General features: G+C 47.2%; 1 protein-coding gene across 2 annotated transcripts in view; it reads right to left on the reverse strand.

Annotated features, from left to right (window-relative positions):
- The window catches only part of LOC112215025 (protein O-mannosyl-transferase TMTC1-like), a 110,508-nt gene that overhangs the window by 28,489 nt on the left and 57,019 nt on the right, over window positions 1-25,000 (reverse strand). For both annotated transcript variants that reach the window (XR_006078910.1, XM_042298012.1), the window contains exons 7-8: window positions 19,871-20,060; window positions 10,108-10,229 (exon numbers count right to left, since the gene is read on the reverse strand). Coding sequence is in view for 1 of the 2 variants with exons in the window: in XM_042298012.1 (XP_042153946.1) it covers window positions 10,108-10,229; window positions 19,871-20,060 (312 nt within the window). In the remaining variant the exon portion in view is untranslated. The remainder of the gene's footprint in view (window positions 1-10,107; window positions 10,230-19,870; window positions 20,061-25,000) is intronic.

Here is a 25,000-nt window from a genome sequence, read left to right on the forward strand (position 1 = left end):
GAGAAGGAGGGAGGGGGGAATTAGAAGAATTTGAGTTAGACTGCGGTAGGAAAAGGACGGAAGGGGGTAGGAGGAGGTTAAAAGGGGATATAGAGCAGGAGAAAACCTATTGTATAAACCTCCCTAAAGCAACCATGTCCAATAAAGACTACATTTAGATGGAAGTGTAAACCCTGTGCCCAGACATGTGTCTGGACTACATTTAGATGGAAGTGTAAACCCTGTGCCCAGACATGTGTCTGGACTACATTTAGATGGATGTGTAAACCCTGTGCCCAGACATGTGTCTGGACTACATTTAGATGGAAGTGTAAACCCTGTGCCCAGACATGTGTCTGGACTACATTTAGATGGAAGTGTAAACCCTGTGCCCAGACATGTGTCTGGACTACATTTAGATGGAAGTGTAAACCCTGTGCCCAGACATGTGTCTGGACTACATTTAGATGGAAGTGTAAACCCTGTGCCCAGACATGTGTCTGGACTACATTTAGATGGAAGTGTAAACCCTGTGCCCAGACATGTGTCTGGACTACATTTAGATGGATGTGTAAACCCTGTGCCCAGACATGTGTCTGGACTACATTTAGATGGAAGTGTAAACCCTGTGCCCAGACATGTGTCTGGACTACATTTAGATGGAAGTGTAAACCCTGTGCCCAGACATGTGTCTGGACTACATTTAGATGGAAGTGTAAACCCTGTGCCCAGACATGTGTCTGGACTACATTTAGATGGAAGTGTAAACCCTGTGCCCAGACATGTGTCTGGACTACATTTAGATGGAAGTGTAACCCTGTGCCCAGACATGGTCTGGACTACATTTAGATGGAAGTGTAAACCCTGTGCCCAGACAGACATGATGTCTGGACCAGACATTTAGATGGAAGTGTAAACCCTGTGCCCAGACATGTGTCTGGACTACATTTAGATGGAAGTGTAAACCCTGTGCCCAGACATGTGTCTGGACTACATTTAGATGGAAGTGTAAACCCTGTGCCCAGACATGTGTCTGGACTACATTTAGATGGAAGTGTAAACCCTGTGCCCAGACATGTGTCTGGACTACATTTAGATGGAAGTGTAAACCCTGTGCCCAGACATGTGTCTGGACTACATTTAGATGGAAGTGTAAACCCTGTGCCCAGACATGTGTCTGGACTACATTTAGATGGAAGTGTAAACCCTGTGCCCAGACATGTGTCTGGACTACATTTAGATGGAAGTGTAAACCCTGTGCCCAGACATGTGTCTGGACTACATTTAGATGGAAGTGTAAACCCTGTGCCCAGACATGTGTCTGGACTACATTTAGATGGAAGTGTAAACCCTGTGCCCAGACATGTGTCTGGACTACATTTAGATGGAAGTGTAAACCCTGTGCCCAGACATGTGTCTGGACTACATTTAGATGGAAGTGTAAACCCTGTGCCCAGACATGTGTCTGGACTACATTTAGATGGAAGTGTAAACCCTGTGCCCAGACATGTGTCTGGACTACATTTAGATGGAAGTGTAAACCCTGTGCCCAGACATGTGTCTGGACTACATTTAGATGGAAGTGTAAACCCTGTGCCCAGACATGTGTCTGGACTACATTTAGATGGAAGTGTAAACCCTGTGCCCAGACATGTGTCTGGACTACATTTAGATGGAAGTGTAAACCCTGTGCCCAGACATGTGTCTGGACTACATTTAGATGGAAGTGTAAACCCTGTGCCCAGACATGGGTCTGGACTACATTTAGATGGAAGTGTAAACCCTGTGCCCAGACATGTGTCTGGACTACATTTAGCCTAACAGATAACACACTGCAGGCAGAGGCAGAGATGAGGGGTCTCTCTGTAGCACCGTCTCATGTTCCCTTCACTTTAAATCAATCCCAGCATGCCCTCTGCCTCGTTGACAAGTATCCCACTGCGCTGGTTAGTTACACCGTGGCTGTAATAACACACATACTGTACATATACCTGCCTGAGATGATACACCACATACACATTGGAAAACAGTTGCATGTTTTCTGTTTGATCAACTCCCCCACAGTACAGGAGGAGGAGTCCCATTTCCCTTACTCCTCCTATCACAGCAGTGGGAACTGCTTTTGAGGAGGATCATTTACATATTTGAGAAGCATCTGTTGACACTTTATTCTGTCATTATACATGCAGGAGGTTAAGTGAGTGGAGAGAGATGAAGTGAGTGGATTTTACACAGCCCCCCCCCCCCACACACACACACAGCTTCCTTCAGGCTATACACTCTAAACTCTCAACCTGCAGGAGTGAATGTGTGTGTCTGTGTGCACGCGGGCATGCATGCGTGTTTAAAGGGAAGAGGCCCCCAAGGGCCCATCTGAGCCTGATCAGGGCTCCAGGCCCCTACAGCCATGATAATCCTACACACACACCCGCATGCGCACACACGTACATACACACCGGGACCGGATTAGCAGAAAGAGATGGGGGAAGGCCGTGAGACAGGAAAATAGAAAGTCGAAAGAGAGAGAGAGAAGAAGAGAGACAGAGCATTGACAGACAAAACAGAATTTGCTTTTCTTATAAGACATCAGCATCAGGAAAAATAAATAGAAAACTATTATCTGGGAAGCCCTTGAAAGCACTGAAGGACAAAGGAGCCCTTAGAGTGACGCAAGGGAGCGGGAGAGAACAGACAGATGGAGAGAGCAGAGAGTAAAGGAGAGAGGGAGGAGAGAGAGTAAAGGAGAGAGGGAGGAGAGAAGGTAAAGGAGAGAGGGAGGAGAGAAGGTAAAGGAGAGAGGGAGGAGAGAGAGTAAAGGAGAGAGGGAGGGAGAGAGTAAAGGAGAGAGGAGAGGAGAGAGAGAGAAAGGAGAGAGAGAAAGGAGAGAGGGAGGAGAGAGAGTAAAGGAGAGAGGGAGGAGAGAGAGTAAAGGAGAGAGGGAGGAGAGAGAGTAAAGGAGAGAGGGAGGAGAGAGAGTAAAGGATAGAGGGAGGAGAGAGAGTAAAGGAGAGAGGGAGGAGAGAAAGTAAAGGAGAGAGGGAGGAGAGAGAGTAAAGGAGAGAGGGAGGAGAGAGAGTAAAGGAAAGAGGGAGGAGAGAGAGTAAAGGAGAGAGGGAGGAGAGAGAGTAAAGGAGAGAGGGAGGAGAGAGAGTAAAGGAGAGGGAGGAGAGAGAGAGGGAGAGAGAGAGTAAAGGAGAGAGGGAGGAGAGAGTAAAGGAGAGAGGGAGGGAGAGAGTAAAGAGAAAGGAAAGAGGGAGGAGAGAGAGTAAAGGAGAGAGGGAGGAGAGAGAGTAAAGGAGAGTAAAGGAAAGAGGGAGGAGAGAGTAAAGGAGAGAGGGAGAGAGAGAGTAAAGGAGAGAGGGAGAGAGAGAGAGTAAAGGAGGAGAGAGGTAAAGGAGAGAGGGAGGAGAGAGTAAAGAGAGAGGGAGGAGAGAGAGTAAAGGAGAGAGGGAGGAGAGAGAGTAAAGGAGAGAGGGAGGAGAGAGAGTAAAGGAGAGGGGGAGAGAGGAGAGTAAAGGAGAGAGGGAGGAGAGAGAGTAAAGGAGAGAGGGAGGAGAGAGAGAGGAGAGAGGGAGGAGAGAGAGTAAAGGAGGAGGAGAGAGAGTAAAGGAGAGAGGGAGGAGAGAGAGTAAAGGAGAGAGGGAGGAGAGAGAGTAAAGAGGAGGGAGAGGGAGGAGAGAGAGTAAGGAGGAGAGAGGGAGGAGAGAGAGTAAAGGAGAGAGGGAGGAGAGAGAGTAAAGGAGAGAGGGAGGAGAGAGAGTAAAGGAGAGAGGGAGGAGAGAGAGTAAAGGAGAGAGGGAGGAGAGAGAGTAAAGGAGAGAGGGAGGAGAGAGAGTAAAGGAGAGAGGGAGGAGAGAGAGTAAAGGAGAGAGGGAGGAGAGAGAGTAAAGGAAAGAGGGAGGAGAGAGAGTAAAGGAGAGAGGGAGGAGAGAGAGTAAAGGAGAGAGGGAGAGAGAGAGTAAAGGAGAGAGGGAGGAGAGAGAGTAAAGGAGAGAGGGAGGAGAGAGAGTAAAGGAGAGAGGGAGGAGAGAGAGTAAAGAGAGAGGGAGAGAGAGAGGGAGGGAGAGAGAGAAAGGAAAGAGGGAGGAGAGAGAGTAAAGGAGAGAGGGAGGAGAGAGAGTAAAGAGAGAGAGGGAGGAGAGAGAGTAAAGGAAAGAGGGAGGAGAGAGAGTAAAGGAGAGAGAGGAGGAGAGAGGGAGGAGAAGAGGAGAGAGGGAGGAGAGAGTAAAGGTAGAGGGAGGAGAAGAGAGGAGAGGGAGGAGAGAGAGTAAAGGAAGAGGGAGGAGAGAGAGTAAAGGAGAGAGGGAGGAGAGAGAGTAAAGGAAAGAGGGAGGGAGAGAGAGTAAAGGAGAGAGGGAGGAGAGAGAGTAAAGGGAGGAGAGAGAGTAAAGGAGAGAGGGAGGAGAGAGAGTAAAGGAAAGAGGGAGGAGAGAGTAAAGGAGAGAGGAGAGAGAGGTAAAGAAAGAGGGAGGAGAGAGTAAAGGAGAGAGGGAGGAGAGAGAGTAAAGGAAAGGGAGGAGAGAAAGTAAAGGAGAGGGAGGAGAGAGAGTAAAGGAAAGAGGGAGGAGAGAGAGTAAAGGAGAGAGGGAGGAGAGAGAGTAAAGGAAAGAGGGAGGAGAGAAGTAAAGGGAGAGGGAGGAGAGAGAGTAAAGGAGAGAGGGAGGAGAGAGAGTAAAGGAGAGAGGGAGGAGAGAGAGTAAAGGAAAGAGGGAGGAGAGAGAGTAAAGGAGAGAGGGAGGAGAGAGAGTAAAGGAGAGAGGGAGGAGAGAGTAAAGGAGAAAGAGAGAGGAGGAGAGAGAGTAAAGGAAAGAGGGAGGAGAGAGAGTAAAGGAGAGAGGGAGGAGAGAGAGTAAAGGAGAGAGGGAGGAGAGAGAGTAAAAGAGAGAGGGAGGAGAGAGAGTAAAGGAGAGAGGGAGGAGAGAGAGTAAAGGAAAGAGGGAGGAGAGAGAGTAAAGGAGAGAGGGAGGAGAGAGAGTAAAGGAGAGAGGGAGGAGAGAGAGTAAAGGAGAGAGGGAGGAGAGAGAGTAAAGGAGAGAGGGAGGAGAGAGAGTAAAGGAGAGAGGGAGGAGAGAGGTAAAGGAGAGAGGGAGGAGAGAGAGTAAAGGGAGAGGAGAGGGAGGAGAGAGAGTAAAGGAGAGAGGGAGGAGAGAGAGTAAAGGAGAGAGGGAGGGAGAGAGTAAAGGAGAGAGGGAGGAGGAGAGAGGTAAAGAAAGTAAAGGAGAGGGGAGAGAGAGTAAAGGAGAGAGGGAGGAGAGAGAGTAAAGGAAAGAGGGAGGAGAGAGAGTAAAGGAGAGGAGGGAGGAGAGAGAGTAAAGGAGAGGAGAGGAGGAGAGAGAGTAAAGGAAAGAGGGAGGAGAGAGAGTAAAGGAGAGAGGGAGGAGAGAGAGTAAAGGAGAGAGGGAGGAGAGAGAGTAAAGGAGAGAGGGAGGAGAGAGAGTAAAGGAAAGAGGGAGGAGAGAGAGTAAAGGAGAGAGGGAGGAGAGAGAGTAAAGGAAAGAGGGGGAGGAGAGAGAGTAAAGGAGAGAGGGAGGAGAGAGAGTAAAGGAGAGAGGGAGGAGAGAGAGTAAAGGAGAGAGGGAGGAGGGAGAGTAAAGAGAGAGGGAGGAGAGAGGTAAAGGAGAGAGGGAGGAGAGAGAGTAAAGGAGAGAGGGAGGAGAGAGAGTAAAGGAGAGAAGAGGGAGGAGAGAGAGTAAAGGAGAGAGGGAGGAGAGAGAGTAAAGGAGAGAGGGAGGAGAGAAAGTAAAGGAAAGAGGGAGGAGAGAGTAAAGGAAAGAGGGAGGAGAGAGAGTAAAGGAAAGAGGGAGGAGAGAGAGTAAAGGAGAGAGGGAGGGAGAGAGAGTAAAGGAGTAAAGAGGGAGGAGAGAGAGTAAAGGAGAGAGGGAGGAGAGAGAGTAAAGGAGAGAGGGAGGAGAGAGTAAAGGAAGAGGGAGGAGAGAGAGTAAAGGAGAGAGGGAGGAGAGAGAGTAAAGGAAAGAGGGAGGAGAGAGAGTAAAGGGAGAGGGAGGAGAGAGTAAAGGAGAGAGGGAGGAGAGAGAGTAAAGGAGAGAGGGAGGAGAGAGAGTAAAGGAGAGAGGGAGGAGAGAGAGTAAAGGAAAGAGGGAGGAGAGAGAGTAAAGGAGAGAGGGAGGAGAGAGAGTAAAGGAAAGAGGGAGGAGAGAGAGTAAAGGAGAGAGGGAGGAGAGAGAGTAAAGGAGAGAGGGAGGAGAGAGAGTAAAGGAGAGAGGGAGGAGAGAGAGTAAAGGAAGAGAGGGAGAGAGTAAAGTAAAGGAGAGAGGGAGGAGAGAGAGGAGAGAGGGAGGAGAGGAGAGAGGAGAGGTAAAAGAGAGGGAGGAGAGAGAGAGAGAGGGAAGAGAGAGTAAAGGGAGGAGGAGAGAGAGTAAAGGAGAGAGGGAGGAGAGAGAGTAAAGGAGAGAGGGAGGAGAGAGAGTAAAGGAGAGAGGGAGGAGAGAGAGTAAAGGAAAGAGGAGGAGAGAGAGTAAAGGAGAGAGGGAGGAGAGAGAGTAAAGGAAAGAGGGAGGAGAGAGAGTAAAGGAAAGAGGGAGGAGAGAGAGTAAAGGAGAGAGGGAGGAGAGAGAGTAAAGGAGAGAGGGAGAGAGAGAGGAGAGAGAAAGGAAAGAGGGAGGAGAGAGAGTAAAGGAAAGAGGGAGGAGAGAGAGTAAAGGAAAGAGGGAGGAGAGAGAGTAAAGGAGAGAGGGAGGAGAGAGAGTAAAGGAGAAAGGAGGAGAGAGAGTAAGGAGAGAGGGAGGAGAGAGTAAAGGAGAGAGGGAGGGAGGAGTAAAGGAGAGAGGGAGGAGAGAGAGTAAAGGAAAGAGGGAGGAGAGAGAGTAAAGGAGAGAGGGAGGAGAGAGAGTAAAGGAGAGAGGGGAGGAGAGAGAGTAAAGGAGAGAGGGAGGAGAGAGAGTAAAGGAAAGAGGGAGGAGAGAGAGTAAAGGAGAGAGGGAGGAGAGAGAGTAAAGGAGAGAGGGAGGAGAGAGAGTAAAGGAGAGGGAGGAGAGAGAGTAAAAAGGAGAGAGGGAGGGAGAGAGAGTAAAGGAGAGAGGGAGGAGAGAGAGTAAAGGAAAGAGGGAGGAGAGAGAGTAAAGGAGAGGGAGGGAGAGAGTAAAGGAGAGAGGGAGGAGAGAGAGTAAAGGAGAGAGGGAGGAGAGAGAGTAAAGGAGAGAGGGAGGAGAGAGAGTAAAGGAGAGAGGGAGGAGAGAAAGTAAAGGGAGAGGGAGGAGAGAGAGTAAAGGAGAGAGGGAGGAGAGAGAGTAAAGGAAAGAGGGAGGAGAGAGAGGAAAGGAAAGAGGGAGGAGAGAGAGTAAAGGAGAGAGGGAGGAGAGAGAGTAAAGGAGAGAGGGAGGAGAGAGAGTAAAGGAAAGAGGGAGGAGAGAGAAAGTAAAGGAGAGAGGGAGGAGAGAGAGTAAAGGAGAGAGGGAGGAGAGAGAGTAAAGGAGAGAGGGAGGAGAGAGAGTAAAGGAGAGAGGGAGGAGAGAGAGTAAAGGAAAGAGAGGGAGGAGAGAGAGTAAAGGAGAGAGGGAGGAGAGAGAGTAAAGGAAAGAGGGAGGAGAGAGAGTAAAGAGAGAGGGAGGAGAGAGAGTAAAGGAGAGAGGGAGGAGAGAGAGTAAAGGAAGAGGGAGGAGAGAGTAAAGGAGAGAGAGAGAGTAAAGGAGAGAGGGAGGAGAGAGAGTAAAGGAGAGAGGGAGGAGAGAGAGTAAAGGAAAGAGGGAGGAGAGAGAGTAAAGGAGAGAGGGGAGAGAGAGAAGAGAGTAAGGGGAGGAGAGAGAGGGAGGAGGAGAGAAGTAAAGGAGAGAGGGAGGAGAGAGAGTAAAGGAGAGAGGGAGGAGAGTAAAGGAGAGAGGGAGGAGAGGAGTAAAGGAGAGGGAGGAGAGAGAGTAAAGGAAAGAGGGAGGAGAGAGAGAGGAAGGAGGAGGGAGGAGAGAGAGTAAAAGGAGAGAGGAGAGGAGTAAAGGAGAGAGGGAGGAGAGAGGGAGGAGAGAGAGTAAAGGAGAGAGGGAGGAGAGAGAGAGAGAGGGAGGAAAGTAAAGGAAGAGAGGGAGGAGAGAGAGTAAAGGAGAGAGGGAGGAGAGAGAGTAAAGGAAAAGAGGGAGGAAAGAGAGTAAAGGAAGAGTAAAGAAAGGAGGAGAGAGTAAAGTAAAGGAGAGAGGAGAGGAGAGAGAGTAAAGGGAGGAGAGAGAGAGTAAAGGAAGAGAGGGAGGAGAAAGAGGAGAGGAGAGAGAGTAAAGGAAAGAGAGAGGAGGAGAGAGTAAAGGAGAGAGGGAGGAGAGAGAGTAAAGGAAAGAGGGAGGGGAGAGTAAAGAGTAAAGGAGAGAGAGGAGGAGAGAGTAAAGTAGAGGGAGGGAGAGAGGGAGGAGGAGAGAGTAAAGGAAAGAGGGAGGAGAGAGAGTAAAGGAGAGAGGGAGGAGAGAGTAAAGTAAAGGGGAGAGAGGAGGAGAGAGAGTAAAGGAAGAGAGAGGAGAGAGGGAGAGAGAAAAAGAGAGGGAGAGAGGTAAAGAGAGAGGGAGTAAAAAGAGAGAGGGAGGAGACAGAGTAAAGGAAAGAGGGAGGAGAGAGGAGAGGGAGAGAGTAAAGGAGAGGAGAGAGAGAGTAAAGGAGAGAGGGAGGAGAGAGTAAAGGAAGAGGGAGGAGAGAGAGTAAAGGAGAGAGAGGAGGAGAGAGAGGAAAGAAAAGAGAGAGGGAGAGGAGGAGAGAGAGTAAAGGAAAGAGGGAGGAGAGAGAGTAAAGGAGAGAGGGAGGAGAGAGAGTAAAGGAGAGAGGGGAGGAGAGAGTAAGGAGGAGAGTAAAGGAAAGAGGGAGGAGAGAGAGTAAAGGAAGAGGGAGGAGAGAGAGTAAAGGAGAGAGAGAGAGTAAAGGAAAGAAAGGAGAGAGGGAGAGAGGGAGAGAGAGAAAGGAGAGGAGGAGAGAGAGTAAAGGGAGGAGAGAGAGTAAAGGAAAGGAGGGAGTAAAGGAGAGAGAGGAGAGAGTAAAGGAGAGAGGAGGAGAGAGTAAAGGAGAGAGGGAGGAGAGAGAGTAAAGAGAGAGGAGGAGAGAGGGAGGAGAGAGAGTAAAAGAGAGAGGGAGAGAGAGTAAAGGAGAGGGAGGAGAGAGAGTAAAGGAGAGAGGGAGGAGAGAGAGTAAAAGGAGAGAGAGAGAGGGAGGAGAGAGGAGAGGAGAGAGAGTAAAGGAAAGGGAGAGAGAGACTAAAGGAGAGAGAGAGAGTAAAGGAGAGAGTAAAGGAGAGAGGGAGAGAGAGAGTAAAGGAGAAAGGAGAGAGAGAGTAAAGGAAAGAGGAGAGAGAGGGAGGAGAGAGAGTAAAGGAGAGAGGGAGAGAGAGACTAAAGGAGAGAGGGGAGGAGAGGGAGGAGAGAGAGCACTTCAGGAGAGAGGGAATCCAGTAAACAGAGAGGAGGAGAAAGAGGGAGGAGAGAGAGTAAAGGAGAGAGGGAGAAGAGCCCTTGACTGAAGGAGAGAGAGTAAAGGAGAGAGAGTAAAGGACAGGGCAGAAAAAAGGAGAGAGGGAAGAGATGAGAGTTTTCATAGGAATCCACTACAAGGACGTACCAGAGAGGCCCTTGACTGAAGTGTGAAGCACAGCAGAAAATAACCATGTGTGTTTGTGTGTGTGCGCGTGCGTGCATGTTTGTGCGTGTGTGACGCGCTCTCCATATGTTCAATCACTCACTCGTGCATACTCTTGTAAACTCCCGCACAGATAAACACACTAGGGTTGTCCCCAACAAAAAAATATATTGGTCGACCAAGAGTCGTCTGTTCTTGGTTGAATTTTTTTTAAAGTGTATTGTTAAATAAATCAACTACAGTAGATGTAGGATAAAAATGAAGACACACAAATTACTAAAAAAAGAAGGAGCCAGAGATCAATATAGCCTAAACAGAAGGGGAAAAACCTGGTCCTCCTGCTGCTCACTGTTTCTGTAAACAATCGACCAGTTGCCTAAATGGGGTCAGCCCTAAAACACACACAAATGCAGTAAGGGCAACCAAGCTAGTCTACACACTACTGCACACAGGAGAATTACACCAGCTATCTAATTAAAAACCATCCTAACCCAGAGAGGTTTAGAGGTGGGGAAACACACACATTACCTGCAATAACACACACACACACACACACACACACACACAACCCACCTGGGCATGTAGAGGACCCTCTCTGCCACCACGAAGCCCACCCTGAAGAAGAGGTTACTGGCAGGGATGAAGGGAAAGACCAGGAACAACACCCCCAGCAACACCTCCCTATTCTCCAACCTCTACAGAAGGGGGGGTGGGTGGGGGGGGGGCGAGAGGGAGAGAAAGTGTGAGAGGTTAGCACATCCATAGGAAAAACAGAGCCTAAAATTCCCATATTTAATCGTTTCGCCTGTTGCCTTCATGTTGTATGCAGTAGCACGCATACTGTCCAGTGTTTGAAGACATGATGTGCATGTAAGCAGGCCCACTTCAAACAGCAGTGGAAATAGATCAATGGCATATTCATGATACATGTCACACTTAGTTACTGAGCATTATCTGACTGATGCTCGGAAATATCGAAGCCCGACGCCGATTGAGTAGATCATTAAAAACAGTTCATTCATTTGAAATCTACGCTGCGTCGAACCGATTCATTTTTAATAAGAGTGAAAAAGCCCCCTCTGTATTTTTCCATTCTGAACATAGCCGGCGTAGTTGTTAGAACAAACAGAAGCTAATTGGTCTAATGACTGTGCCCTCAGTAATGGCGTTGATTCCCTCGTTAAATTACAGTTACAAAGCCGCGGCGTCTTAATTAAGCCGCCGGTCCAATCCACGCCCCATTCTCTTGTCAACCACCTAATCACACCGCGGGACGTACAGCATGCGGACATAGATAGGATCACACACTAGTCGACTACAGACACACACGCATGGAAGCACACAGACTGGGGGCTAGATATTATGCCATAGATAGGATCACACAGTAATTAACACATGCACATACACTCTCCCCCATTCTACCGTGCTGCTCTAAGCAGTGTGATCCCATACACTAGGCAGTGGAGTGGACCAGTGAATGGATGGGGGAGGTTGGGTTGCTGATAGTCTCTCTCCATGTGTCATTGGTTCCCTGTATGTCATTCCAACACAGCCCTGTCAGGGGACTCTCTCTCTCTTGCACACACAAAATCTCTCTCTCACTCCTCCTCCTCTTCTTCTTCCTATTCTCCCTGTACATCTGAACTCTGCTGTAGACGAGAGCAATGTCTCAACTGCTTCTCCGTTACCATGGAGATGGCAGCAGGCGCCTGTACAACGTCTGTCACAATACAGTTGCTTTAACCTTGCACACCTTTCTCCCTCCATCCTCCTCCTCCTCTCTATCATCTGTTCATCTCCTCTCTCTTTCTTTCACCCTGTCAATCTCTCCATCTCTTTACCACTCATCTCCTCAGTCCTCTACTGTAACTCTTTCCTTTCCATTCTAAATGTCCTCTAGTTTCCCCCGTCAGTCTACTCCTCTCTCTTTTCACTCTACACCTCTCTTCTCCTCCTCTCCTATTTTCTTCCCTTTCCACCATCCCTCCTTTCCTCTCTCCTCATCTCTCAACCCCTGGTGTAGAGGAATATTCTGTGCTACAGCCCAATGCTCCAGATGACTATACTGGGTGTTCAGCAGCAAGGCATCCCTCCCAGATCAGACCCCTCTAGTTCTGGACCGTTAGTCCATCCCAGTAGAACCCTTCAGAACTGGCTGACTGACATATGTCCCAGTCCACGCACTCACCAGCCCTGCCAGGCCAACAGATGGCTAGGCAGTACACACACACACACACACACAGACACACATACACACATGCACGTGAGTACATGTGCACACACACACGATGCAATCGCCATCACACTACTCTATCCCATCTGGACAAGAGGAATACCTAAGTAAGAATGCCGTTCATGGACTACAGCTCAGCATTTAACACCATAGTACCCTCTCCTGTACTCCGTTCACCCACGACTGCGGGGCCATGCACGCCTCCAACTCAATCATCAAGTTTGCAGACGACACTACAGTGGTAGGCTTGATTAGCAACAACGACGAGACGGCCTCCAGGGAGGAGGTGAGGGCCCTCAGGTTATTTTCCTGACACCACACTCTATCACTCAATGTCAGCAAAACAAAATAGATGATCGTGGACTTCAGGAAACAGCAGAGGGAGCCCCCCCCAATCCACATTGAAGGGACAGCAGGAGTCTGAGAAAAATGTGTCTCGTCTCCCCGAAAACCCTCACTAACTTTTACAGGTGCACAATTGAGAGCATCCTGTCGGGCTGTATCACCGCCTGGTACAGCAACTGCACCGCCCACAACCGCAGGGCTATCCAGAGGGTGGTGCGGTCTGTACAACGCATCACCGGGGGCAAACTACCTGCCCTCCTACACCACCCAATGTCACCGGAAGGCCAAAAAGATCATCAAGGACAACAATCACCCGAGCCACTCTGTTCACCCCACTATCATCCAGAAGACAAGGTCAGTACAGGTGCATCAAAGCTGGGACAGAGAGACTGAAAAACAGCTTCTATGTCAAGGCCATCAGATTGTTAAACAGCCACCCCTAGCACAGAGAGGCGGCTGCCTATCTACAGACTTGATATCATTGGCCACTTTAATACATGGAACACTAGTCACTTTAAGAATGACACTTTAATAATGTTTACATATCTCACAATCCTCATCTCATATGTATATACTGTATCCTACACTATGTATGCTATACTATTGCATCTTAGCCACTCTGTCACTGCTCATCCATATGTTTTATACTTCTATATTCTCATCCCATTCCTTTACTAGATTGTGTGTATAAGGTTTTGTTGTGGAATTGTTGACATGACTTGTTAGATACTGCTGCACTGTCGGATCTAGAAGCACAAGAATGACCAATACATTTTGATTTGACACACACACACACAAAATGGGATCCGACCCATCATTTCGAACAGTAAATAGAGCAAATAAACAACAAACACAACAAACACACTCGACAAACACACTCGACTGTAAGGAGTTGTCTTTCCCTGCCCTCTCACGTACTTGTTCCTCTCAGGCTTTCCCTGCCCTCTCACGTACTTGTTCCTCTCAGGCTTTCCCTGCCCTCTCATGTACTTGTTCCTCTCAGGCTTTCCCTGCCCTCTCACGTACTTGTTCCTCTCAGGCTTTCCCTGCCCTCTCACGTATTTGTTCCTCTCAGGCTTTCCCTGCCCTCTCACGTACTTGTTCCCTCAGGCTTTCCCTGCCCTCTCACGTACTTGTTCCTCTCAGGCTTTCCCTGCCCTCTCACGTACTTGTTCCTCTCAGGCTTTCCCTGCCCTCTCACGTACTTGTTCCTCTCAGGCTTTCCCTGCCCTCTCATGTACTTGTTCCTCTCAGGCTTTCCCTGCCCTCTCACGTACTTGTTCCTCTCAGGCTTTCCCTGCCCTCTCACGTATTTGTTCCTCTCAGGCTTTCCCTGCCCTCTCACGTACTTGTTCCTCTCAGGCTTTCCCTGCCCTCTCACGTACTTGTTCCTCTCAGACAGCTGTTGGTTCCATGAGTTTGCTATACTGTATGCCTTTGCTGATGATGTACTGACCCCCCACACCCCCCGTGTCAATGGTCAGGGATAGAAATCAGGAAGTGACCGAACCTGGAAGTGATCATTCTAATTCTATGACATTGACCATGTTGCAGACAAATTACTGTATATTGCAGTCACGTCAAGCAATGGCGGCATGGGCTACGTTCATCCAGGCATTGTGTGATCTAGAAGGAAACTGCAATATAGCCAGGCCTGGAACGCGCCCACAGCCTGGGCTTTAAATGCTTCAATGACTTCTTGAGGTCAAGGTTAAGGGCAGGAACCAGGAACTGACAAACACCAACAGGGGACAGGAGTGATGCACCAATTACTTCCTGGGGTCAATGGTCACCTGTGCATTCTGCTTGAGGTGGTTGTGGATGATGATACAGACAGATTTCTCTAGGGGAGGTCATAGGGGTTACAGAGGCAAGTCACACTGATGGCACTGTCTCCCAAGGGCCATGTCGGGAGTGTGACGGATGCCGCATGCATTCTAGAGGTCGACCGATTATGATCTTTCAACGCTGATACCGATTCCACGCTTCAAGACTGCTTCCATCACGTGGACTGGGATATGTTCCGCATTGCTTCCAACAACAACATTGACGAATACGCTGATTCGGTGAGCGAGTTCATTAGAAAGTGCATCCGCGATGTCATACCCACAGCAACTATTAAAACATTCCCAAACCAGAAACCGTGGATTGATGGCAGCATTCACGCGAAACTGAAAGCGCGAACCACTGCTTTTAACCAGGGCAAGGTGACCGGAAACATGACCGAATACAAACAGTGTAGCTACTCCCTCCGCAAGGCAATCAAACAAGAAAAGCGTCAGTATAGAGACAAAGTAGAGTTGCAATTCAACGGCTCAGACACAAGAGGTATGTGGCAGGGTCTACAGTCAATCACGGATTACAAAAAGCAAACCAGCCCTGTCGCGGACCAGGATGTCTTGCTCCCAGACAGACTAAATAACTTCTTTGCTCACTTTGAGGACAATACAGTGCCACTAACACGGCCCGCTACCAAAACCTGCGGACTCTTCTTCACTGCAGCCGAGTAAAACATTTAAACGTGTTAACCCTCGCAAGGCTGCAGGCCCAGACGGCATCCCCAGCCGCGTCCTAAGAGCATGCGCAGACCAGCTGGCTGGTGTGTTTACAGACATATTCAATCAATCCTTATCCCAGTCTGTTGTTCCCACATGCTTCAAGAGGGCCACCATTGTTCCTGTTCCCAAGAAAGCTAAGGTAACTGAGCTAAACGACTACCACCCCGTAGCATTCACCTCCGTCATCATGAAGTGCTTTGAGAGACTAGTCAAGGACCATATGTCCTCCATCCTACCTGACACCCTAGACCCACTCCAATTTGATTACCGCCCCAATAGGTCCAGAGACGACGCAATCGCAACCACACTGCCCTAACCCATCTGGACAAGAGGAATACCTATGTGAGAATGCTGTTCAACAACTACAGCTCAGCATTTAACACCATAGTACCCTCCAAACTCGTCATCAAGCTTGAGACCCTGGGTCTCGACCCCGCCCTGTGCACCTGGGTACTGGACTTCCTGATGGGCCGCCAACAACATCTCCACCCCGCTGATCCTCAACACTGGGGCCCCACAAGTGTGCGTTCTGAGCCCTCTCCTATACTCCCTGTTCACCCACGACTGCGTGGCCATGCACGCCTCGAACTCAATCATCAAGTTTGCGGACGACACTACAGTGGTAGGCTTGATTACCAACAACGACGAGACGGTCTACAGGGAGGAGGTGAGGGCCCTCGGAATGTGGTGTCAGGAAGATAACCTCACACTCAACGTCAACAAAACAAAGGAGATGATCGTGGACTTCAGGAAACAGCAGAGGGAGCACCCCCCTATCCACATCGACGGGACAGTAGTGGAGTGGGTAGTAAGTTAAGTTCCTCGGCGTACACATCAAGGACAAACTGAATCGGTCCACCCACACAGACAGCATTGTGAAGAAGGTGCAGCAGTGGCTCTTCAAACTCAGGAGGCTGAAGAAATTCGGCTTGTCAACAAAAGCACTCACAATCTTCTACAGATGCACAATCGAGAGGATCCTGTCGGGCTATATCACCGCCTGGTACGGCAACTGCTCCGCCCACAACCATAAGGCTCTCCATAGGGTAGTAATGTCTGCACAACGCATCCCGGGGGCAAACTACCTGCCCGATGTCACAGGAATGCCATAAAGATCATCAAGGACACCCACCTGAGCCACTGCCTGTTCACCCCGCTATCATCCAGAAGGCGAGGTCAGTACAGGTGCATCAATGCAGAGACCGAGAGACTGAAAAACAGCTTCTATCTCAAGGCCATCAGACTGTTAAACAGCCACCACTAACATTGAGTGGCTGCTGCCAACATACTGACTCAACTCTTAATAATGGAAATGGATGGAAATTGATTTAAAAAATGTGTCACTAGCAACTTTAAACAATGCCACTTAATATAATGTTTACATACCCTACATTACTCATCTCATATGTATATGTATATACTGTACTCTATCATCTACTGCATCTTGCCATCTTTATGTAATACATGTATCACTAGCCACTTTAAACTATGCCACTTTTGTGTTTACATACCCTACATTACTCATCTCATATGTATATACTGTACTCTATACCATCTACTGCATCTTGCCTGTGCCGTTCTGTACCATCACTCATTCATATATGTACATATTCTTTATCCTTTTACACTTGTGTGTGTATAAGGTAGTAGTTGTAGAATTGTTAGGTTAGATTACTCGTTAGTTATTACTGCATTGTCGGAACTAGAAGCACAAGCATTTCGCTACATTCGCATTAACATCTGCTAACCATGTGTATGTGACAAATACAATTTGATTTGATTTCTATCAAATCATAGACTTAATTATAACATAATAACACACAGAAATACAAGCCTTTGGTCATTAATATGGTCGAATCCGGAAACTATCATTTAGAAAACAAAACGTTTATTCTTTCAGTGAAATACGGAACCGTTCCGTATTTTATCTAACGGGTGGCATCAATAAGTCTAAATATTCCTGTTACATTGCACAACCTTGTCACGCCCTGGTCTAAGTATTTTGTGTTTTTCTTCATGTAGTGGGTCAGGCCAGGGTGTGGCATGGGGTTTTTGTATTGTGGTGTGTTTTGTCTTGGGGTTTTGGTGTGTATGTATTGGGATTGTAGCTAGTGGGGTTATCTAGCAAAGTCTACGGCTGTCTGGAGTGGTTCTCAATCAGAGGCAGGTCTTTATCGTTGTCTCTGATTGGGAACCATATTTAGGCAGCCATATTCTTTGAGTTTGTGGTGGGTGATTGTCCTATGTGTCGTTGTTCCTGTCTCAGTGTTAGTTTACACAAGTATAGGCTGTTTCGGTTTTCGTTAAGTTCTTTGTTTTGTTGTGTTTGTTATTGATTCGTGTTTTACGTTCGTTCATTAAACATGGATCGCAATCTACACGCTGCATTTTGGTCCGACTCTCCTTCACACCTAGAAAACCGTAACAAACCTTCAATCTTATGTCATAATCACGTAAAATTCTGGCAAATTAGTTAGCAACGAGCCAGGCGGCCCAAACTGCTGCATATACCCTGACTCTGCGTGCAATGAACACAAGAGAAGTGACACAATTTCCCTAGTTTAATATTGCCTGCTAACATGAATTTCTTTTAACTAAATATGCAGGTTTAAAAATGTATACTTCTGTGTATTGATTTTAAGAAAGTCATTGATGTTTATGGTTAGGTACATTCGTGCAACGATTATGCTTTTGTGGCAAATGCACTTTTGTAAATCATCCCCCGTTTGGCGAAGTTGGCTGTCTTTGTTCGGAAGAAATAGTCTTCACACAGTTCTCAACAAGCCAGGCAGCCCAAACTGCTGCATATACCCTGACTCTGTTGCACAGAACGCAAGAGAAGTGACACAATTTCCCTTGTTAAAAGTAATTCATGTTAGCAGGCAATATTAACTAAATATGCAGGTTTAAAAACATATACTTGTGTATTGATTTTAAGAAAGGCGTTGATGTTTATGGTTAGGTACACATTGGTGCAATTCGCTTTTTTCGCGAATGCGCTTGTTAAATCACCCGTTTGGCGAAGTAGGCTGTGATTCAATGATAAATTAACAGTTACCGCATCGATTATATGCAATGCAGGACAAGCTAGATAAACTAGTTATATCATCCACTGTGTGGAGTTAACTAGTGATTGTGTTAAGATTGATTGTTTTTTATAAGATACGTGTATTGCTAGCTAGCACCTTACCATGGCTCCTTTCTGCACTCGCATAACAGGTAGTCAAGCCTGCCAGGCAGTCTCCTCGTGGAGTGCAATGCAATCGGCCATGATCAGTGTCCAAAAGTGCAGATCACCGATTGTTATGAAAACTTGAAATCGGCCCTAATTAAATCGGCCATTCCGATTAATCGGTTGACCTCTAATGCAAACCTCAGCAAAAGAGAGAGAGAGAAAAACAGAAGATTGAAATAGGGAGGAAAAAGATAAAGAAATCTCTGTCTGTCTGTCTGTCTGTCTGTCTCTCTCTCTCTCAAGCAGTGATAACTTGTCTTAACAACCAATGACACTAACCAGCCTAATGAGTTTACCCCTGTCTGATTAGTGCACAGCAGAATACCACTGCTGTATTGTAGAGTATGAGTCAGCTTCTCCTACAGTAATCTTGTACCCACCCAGCAGGGGCTGGCCAATTAAATGTTCATCTCATTTCCTCACTCTTCCCTGCTAATGGAAAAGTTTTCATGCTCCCTCTTCTTCCGCTTCCTCTCTTTTACTCTCCCTCTCATTCGTACTGCGCCTCTCCATTTAGCTTTCCTCACTTGCATTTGTCTTTCCTCATCTTGCTCTGGCATGCACATACACACACACACACACCTGACTCCTTTTTAAAACACTTCCGGTTCCCATCACTCACACATGATCACAGAACTCTGTTTGCGCGGGCAATCTAGTCAGTTTGGGGATTCGAACCAGCGACCGCTCAGTTACTGGCCCGACGCTCTTCAATGCTAAGGCTACCTGCCGCCTTGTTTCACTTCATTCTCTACAAGAAGATCAGCATATTGAGAAAAGTTACCTACCAAACTACAGGAAGAGAACAAGAGCTTTCACAATTCTTTCAGCTTTAAACAATTACACTGACGCAAACTACAGGGTAAAGGGTAAAGAGATCAATATCACAAATGCCATTCGGTGTTGACAGCTGACAGGAGCAGCCGAGACATCTCTCACTCTGTCTGAGTGGGATGGGGACCAAAGGCCTATTCAATAATGATGAATGATGCTTTTGACAAGCAGGCTTGATTGAATAAGGCTTGTAGAATGAGTTCCTCTCGGGGGAGAAAGAGAGGAAGGAGAGAGCGAGCGAGAGGAGAGAGAGAGAGAGAGGGAGGGTGGATGCACTAAGAGGAGGGTGTCATGTGAGAGCATACCCAATACCCACCTGGCATAGACACACATAGGACACACACTTTTCACACATAATAAGTCTCCTTCTCTAAACACTGCCTGTCACCACGGCAACGCAGAGAAAGCGTGTACTGTATGTTCATGGTGTGGGTTGCGCAAATAACGTGTGAGAGTTTGAGCAACTCCTCGAACAGAGTGTGGTCTGATTAGAAGGTGAGAGTTTTGATAGCATAGTGTCTGTGTTTAGAAACCTGTGAGTATCAGTGCGTAAAAGCAGGCCTAGTTCAGAAACCCCTAGCTTCTAATGTAGACGTCCAAGTACTAGACAGATATAATCAATACACTGTGTACAACACATTCTGAACATTATACTCTTTCCACATAGACTGACTGGGTGAATCCAGGTTAAAGCTACGATCCCTTATTGATGTCACTTGTTAAATGCGCTTCAAATCAGAGTAGATGAAGGGGAGGAGACAGGTTAAAGAAGGGTTTTTAAGCCTTGAGACAACTGAGACATGGATTAGGTATGTTTGCCATTCAGAGGGTGAATGGGCAAGACAAAACATTTGAAGTGCCTTTTGAACGGGGTATGGTAGTAGGTGCCAGGCACACCGGTTTGTGTCAAGAACTGCAACGCTGCTGGGTTTTTCACGCTCAACAGTTTCCCGAGTGTATCAAGAATGGTCCACCAACCAAAGGACATCCAGCCAACTTGACACAACTGTGGGAAGCATTGGAGTCAACATGGGCCAGCATCTCTGTGGAACACTTCCGACACCTTGTAGAGTCCACGCCGCGACGAATTGAGGCTGTTCTGAGGGCACCTAATCTCCATGTCCATCTCACCTGTAGCGACATGACACAGTGTAGACAGAGGGCGACCATGACCACTCCCAGCAGCAGGGCGGCGACGTTGCGCATGTCCCACAGTGACTCCACCAGGGGTATACTGCCCACCTGCCAGTCATAACACAGCACCGCGGGAGACAGCAGCAGCCACGCGTTGAACGCCAACAGGTAGCAGTAGGTCAGGAACCTAGAGGGAGAAGACAAGAGAACAGGAAAGAACAGAGACAAATAGACAGAGAAAGAGAGGGTTCAAATGTTAACTATTGGTCACATTACATGTACAGGAAGTTGAATCGCACTGTATTCAATCACACGCTATGGTTGTTGACTGCAAACAGCCATTAAAGAACATCTTGTTCCTGTTCTGTTGGTCATCATGTCCTCCGTGAGTTTAGATATGGGGTTTTGTCCCAAATGGAACTCTATTCCCTCTGGTGCACTACTGTTGACCAGAGCTCTATGGGCCCTGGTCAAAAAGTAGTGCACTACAAAGGCCATATGGTGCCATTTGGGACTTAGGGGTCCGAGCGGCTGTGCTATTGATTCTGTCGCACTGGGGGAGCTACCTGAGACCATTACATGGCCACGGACAGAAAGAGAGAGAGGAGGTCTGCTTGACTGAGCAGGAGACAGAGAAGAGAGGGAGAGAGGAGATGGGAGGAGTGGGGGAGTAGGGGAAAGTGAAAGGACTGGTAGCTGAGAGAGGAGAATGAGTAATGAAAGAAAACAGAGAGAGGGGAGCGGGAAGCGATAGAGAACACACAGACACTCACACATCACTAAATGAGTCTCCATTACAGTCAATGGCTGCCCCTTATCATTTAGAACAGATAAGCTGGCTCCTCTATGGAAATGGAAAGGCTTCAGCTCCAGTCTGAGTGGGTGGTCGTTCCTCTACTCAAAGACTAACTGGAACAACCAACACAGGGCTGTAAGGAACGGTTCTGTATGAACTGCTCTGTAGCTGAAGCTATGATTGGAGATGAGTTAGTGAGTCCGTTATTTGGGATGGTGAACTGTAAGACAAAACTCTTCAAATGAACACATAGTCGATGTGGTTTGAAGTGAAGTGAAACTTTGATTTGACAAAACTGCAAATGGTTAAGGGAATATCTTTTGTACTTCATTGCATTGATAAAAATGAATCCTAACACCCACACAAACGCATGCTCTCTCTCACACACACACACACACACACACACACACAGAGAGACAGATCCCCCTCTACCCACAACCCCCTCTCTCCCGACTAAGCATAATAAGCACAGCATTTCCTAACAGAGGAGAAGACACGGCAGGGAGAGAATGAGGGAAGGGGAAAGGGAGAGAGGAAAGTGATGCATGGATGAGAAAAGAAGAGATAGAGAAAGAAAATTAGAGAGTGAGTGAAAGAAAGAGAGAGAAATCAAGAAACAGAAAGAGAGAGAGAGAGAGAGAGAGAGAGAGAGAGAGAGAGAGAGAGAAACAGCCATCGAAAGAGAGAGACAACGAGACAGAAAAGGGAAAGAGGAAAGTGATGCATGTTTGGAAAAATAAGAGAAAGAAAAGGAAAGAGAAAGAAAATGGGAGAAGGAGAAAGAGAGTAATCAAGAAACAGAGAGAAAATGAGAGGGGGAGGGAGAGAAAGAGAGTAATCAAGAAACAGAGAGAAAATGAGAGGGGGAGGGAGTGAAAGAGAGTCATCAAGAAACAGAGAGAAAATGAGAGAGGGGGAGGGAGAGAAAGAGAGTAATCAAGAAACAGAGAGAAAATGAGAGGGGGAGGGAGAGAAAGAGAGTAATCAAGAAACAGAGAGAAAATGAGAGGGGGAGGGAGAGAAAGAGAGTAATCAAGAAACAGAGAGAAAATGAGAGGGGGAGGGAGTGAAAGAGAGTAATCAAGAAACAGAGAGAAAATGAGAGGGGGGAGGGAGAGAAAGAGAGTAATCAAGAAACAGAGAGAAAATGAGAGGGGGAGGGAGAGAAAGAGAGTAATCAAGAAACAGAGAGAAAATGAGAGAGGGGGAGGGAGTGAAAGAGAGTAATCAAGAAACAGAGAGAAAATGAGAGGGGGAGGGAGAGAAAGAGAGTAATCAAGAAACAGAGAGAAAATGAGAGAGGGGGAGGGAGTGAAAGAGAGTAATCAAGAAACAGAGAGAAAATGAGAGGGGGAGGGAGAGAAAGAGAGTAATCAAGAAACAGAGAGAAAATGAGAGGGGGAGGGAGTGAAAGAGAGTAATCAAGAAACAGAGAGAAAATGAGAGGGGGAGGGAGTGAAAGAGAGTAATCAAGAAACAGAGAGAAAATGAGAGGGGGGAGGGAGAGAAAGAGAGTAATCAAGAAACAGAGAGAAAATGAGAGGGGGGAGGGAGTGAAAGAGAGTAATCAAGAAACAGAGAGAAAATGAGAGGGGGAGGGAGTGAAAGAGAGTAATCAAGAAACAGAGAGAAAATGAGAGGGGGTGAGGGAGAGAAAGAGAGTAATCAAGAAACAGAGAGAAAATGAGAGGGGGTGAGGGAGAGAAAGAGAGTAATCAAGAAACAGAGAGAAAATGAGAGGGGGTGAGGGAGAGAAAGAGAGTAATCAAGAAACAGAGAGAAAATGAGAGGGGGAGGGAGTGAAAGAGAGTCATCAAGAAACAGAGAGAAAATGAGAGGGGTGAGGGAGAGAAAGAGAGTAATCAAGAAACAGAGAGAAAATGAGAGGGGGTGAGGGAGAGAAAGAGAGTAATCAAGAAACAGAGAGAAAATGAGAGGGGGAGGGAGTGAAAGAGAGTAATCAAGAAAGAGAGAGAAAATGAGAGGGGGAGGGAGAGAAAGAGAGTAATCAAGAAACAGAGAGAAAATGAGAGGGGGAGGGAGAGAAAGAGAGTAATCAAGAAACAGAGAGAAAATGAGAGAGGGGAGGGAGTGAAAGAGAGTAATCAAGAAACAGAGAGAAAATGAGAGGGGGTGAGGGAGAGAAAGAGAGTAATCAAGAAACAGAGAGAAAATGAGAGGGGGAGGGAGTGAAAGAGAGTAATCAAGAAACAGAGAGAAAATGAGAGAGGGGGAGGGAGTGAAAGAGAGTAATCAAGAAACAGAGAGAAAATGAGAGGGGGAGGGAGAGAAAGAGAGTAATCAAGAAACAGAGAGAAAATGAGAGGGGGAGGGAGAGAAAGAGAGTCATCAAGAAACAGAGAGAAAATGAGAGGGGGAGGGAGAGAAAGAGAGTAATCAAGAAACAGAGAGAAAATGAGAGGGGGGGAGGGAGTGAAAGAGAGTAATCAAGAAACAGAGAGAAAATGAGAGGGGGGAGGGAGTGAAAGAGAGTAATCAAGAAACAGAGAGAAAATGAGAGGGGGTGAGGGAGAGAAAGAGAGTAATCAAGAAACAGAGAGAAAATGAGAGGGGGTGAGGGAGAGAAAGAGAGTAATCAAGAAACAGAGAGAAAATGAGAGGGGGGAGGGAGTGAAAGAGAGTCATCAAGAAACAGAGAGAAAATGAGAGGGGGTGAGGGAGAGAAAGAGAGTAATCAAGAAACAGAGAGAAAATGAGAGGGGGTGAGGGAGAGAAAGAGAGTAATCAAGAAACAGAGAGAAAATGAGAGGGGGGAGGGAGTGAAAGAGAGTAATCAAGAAACAGAGAGAAAATGAGAGAGGGGGAGGGAGAGAAAGAGAGTAATCAAGAAACAGAGAGAAAATGAGAGGGGAGGGAGAGAAAGAGAGTAATCAAGAAACAGAGAGAAAATGAGAGAGGGGGAGGGAGTGAAAGAGAGTAATCAAGAAACAGAGAGAAAATGAGAGGGGGTGAGGGAGAGAAAGAGAGTAATCAAGAAACAGAGAGAAAATGAGAGGGGGGAGGGAGTGAAAGAGAGTAATCAAGAAACAGAGAGAAAATGAGAGAGGGGGAGGGAGTGAAAGAGAGTAATCAAGAAACAGAGAGAAAATGAGAGGGGGAGGGAGAGAAAGAGAGTAATCAAGAAACAGAGAGAAAATGAGAGGGGGGAGGGAGAGAAAGAGAGTAATCAAGAAACAGAGAGAAAATGAGAGGGGGAGGGAGTGAAAGAGAGTAATCAAGAAACAGAGAGAAAATGAGAGGGGGAGGGAGTGAAAGAGAGTAATCAAGAAACAGAGAGAAAATGAGAGAGGGGGAGGGAGTGAAAGAGAGTAATCAAGAAACAGAGAGAAAATGAGAGGGGGAGGGAGTGAAAGAGAGTAATCAAGAAACAGAGAGAAAATGAGAGAGGGGGAGGGAGTGAAAGAGAGTAATCAAGAAACAGAGAGAAAATGAGAGAGGGGAGGGAGTGAAAGAGAGTAATCAAGAAACAGAGAGAAAATGAGAGGGGGGAGGGAGAGAAAGAGAGTAATCAAGAAACAGAGAGAAAATGAGAGGGGGAGGGAGAGAAAGAGAGTAATCAAGAAACAGAGAGAAAATGAGAGGGGGAGGGAGAGAAAGAGAGTAATCAAGAAACAGAGAGAAAATGAGAGGGGGAGGGAGTGAAAGAGAGTAATCAAGAAACAGAGAGAAAATGAGAGGGGGAGGGAGTGAAAGAGAGTAATCAAGAAACAGAGAGAAAATGAGAGGGGGGAGGGAGTGAAAGAGAGTAATCAAGAAACAGAGAGAAAATGAGAGAGGGGGAGGGAGTGAAAGAGAGTAATCAAGAAACAGAGAGAAAATGAGAGGGGGAGGGAGTGAAAGAGAGTAATCAAGAAACAGAGAGAAAATGAGAGGGGGAGGGAGTGAAAGAGAGTCATCAAGAAACAGAGAGAAAATGAGAGGGGGAGGGAGAGAAAGAGAGTAATCAAGAAACAGAGAGAAAATGAGAGGGGGAGGGAGTGAAAGAGAGTAATCAAGAAACAGAGAGAAAATGAGAGGGGAGGGAGTGAAAGAGAGTAATCAACAAACAGAGAGAAAATGAGAGGGGGAGGGAGTGAAAGAGAGTAATCAAGAAACAGAGAGAAAATGAGAGAGGGGTGAGGGAGTGAAAGAGAGTAATCAAGAAACAGAGAGAAAATGAGAGAGGGGAGGGAGTGAAAGAGAGTAATCAAGAAACAGAGAGAAAATGAGAGAGGGGGGGAGTGAAAGAGAGTAATCAAGAAACAGAGAGAAAATGAGAGAGGGGGAGGGAGTGAAAGAGAGTAATCAAGAAAGAGAGAGAAAATGAGAGA

The sequence above is a fragment of the Oncorhynchus tshawytscha genome, linkage group LG15 (assembly GCF_018296145.1).
Source record: "Oncorhynchus tshawytscha isolate Ot180627B linkage group LG15, Otsh_v2.0, whole genome shotgun sequence".
Taxonomy (NCBI): domain Eukaryota; kingdom Metazoa; phylum Chordata; class Actinopteri; order Salmoniformes; family Salmonidae; genus Oncorhynchus; species Oncorhynchus tshawytscha.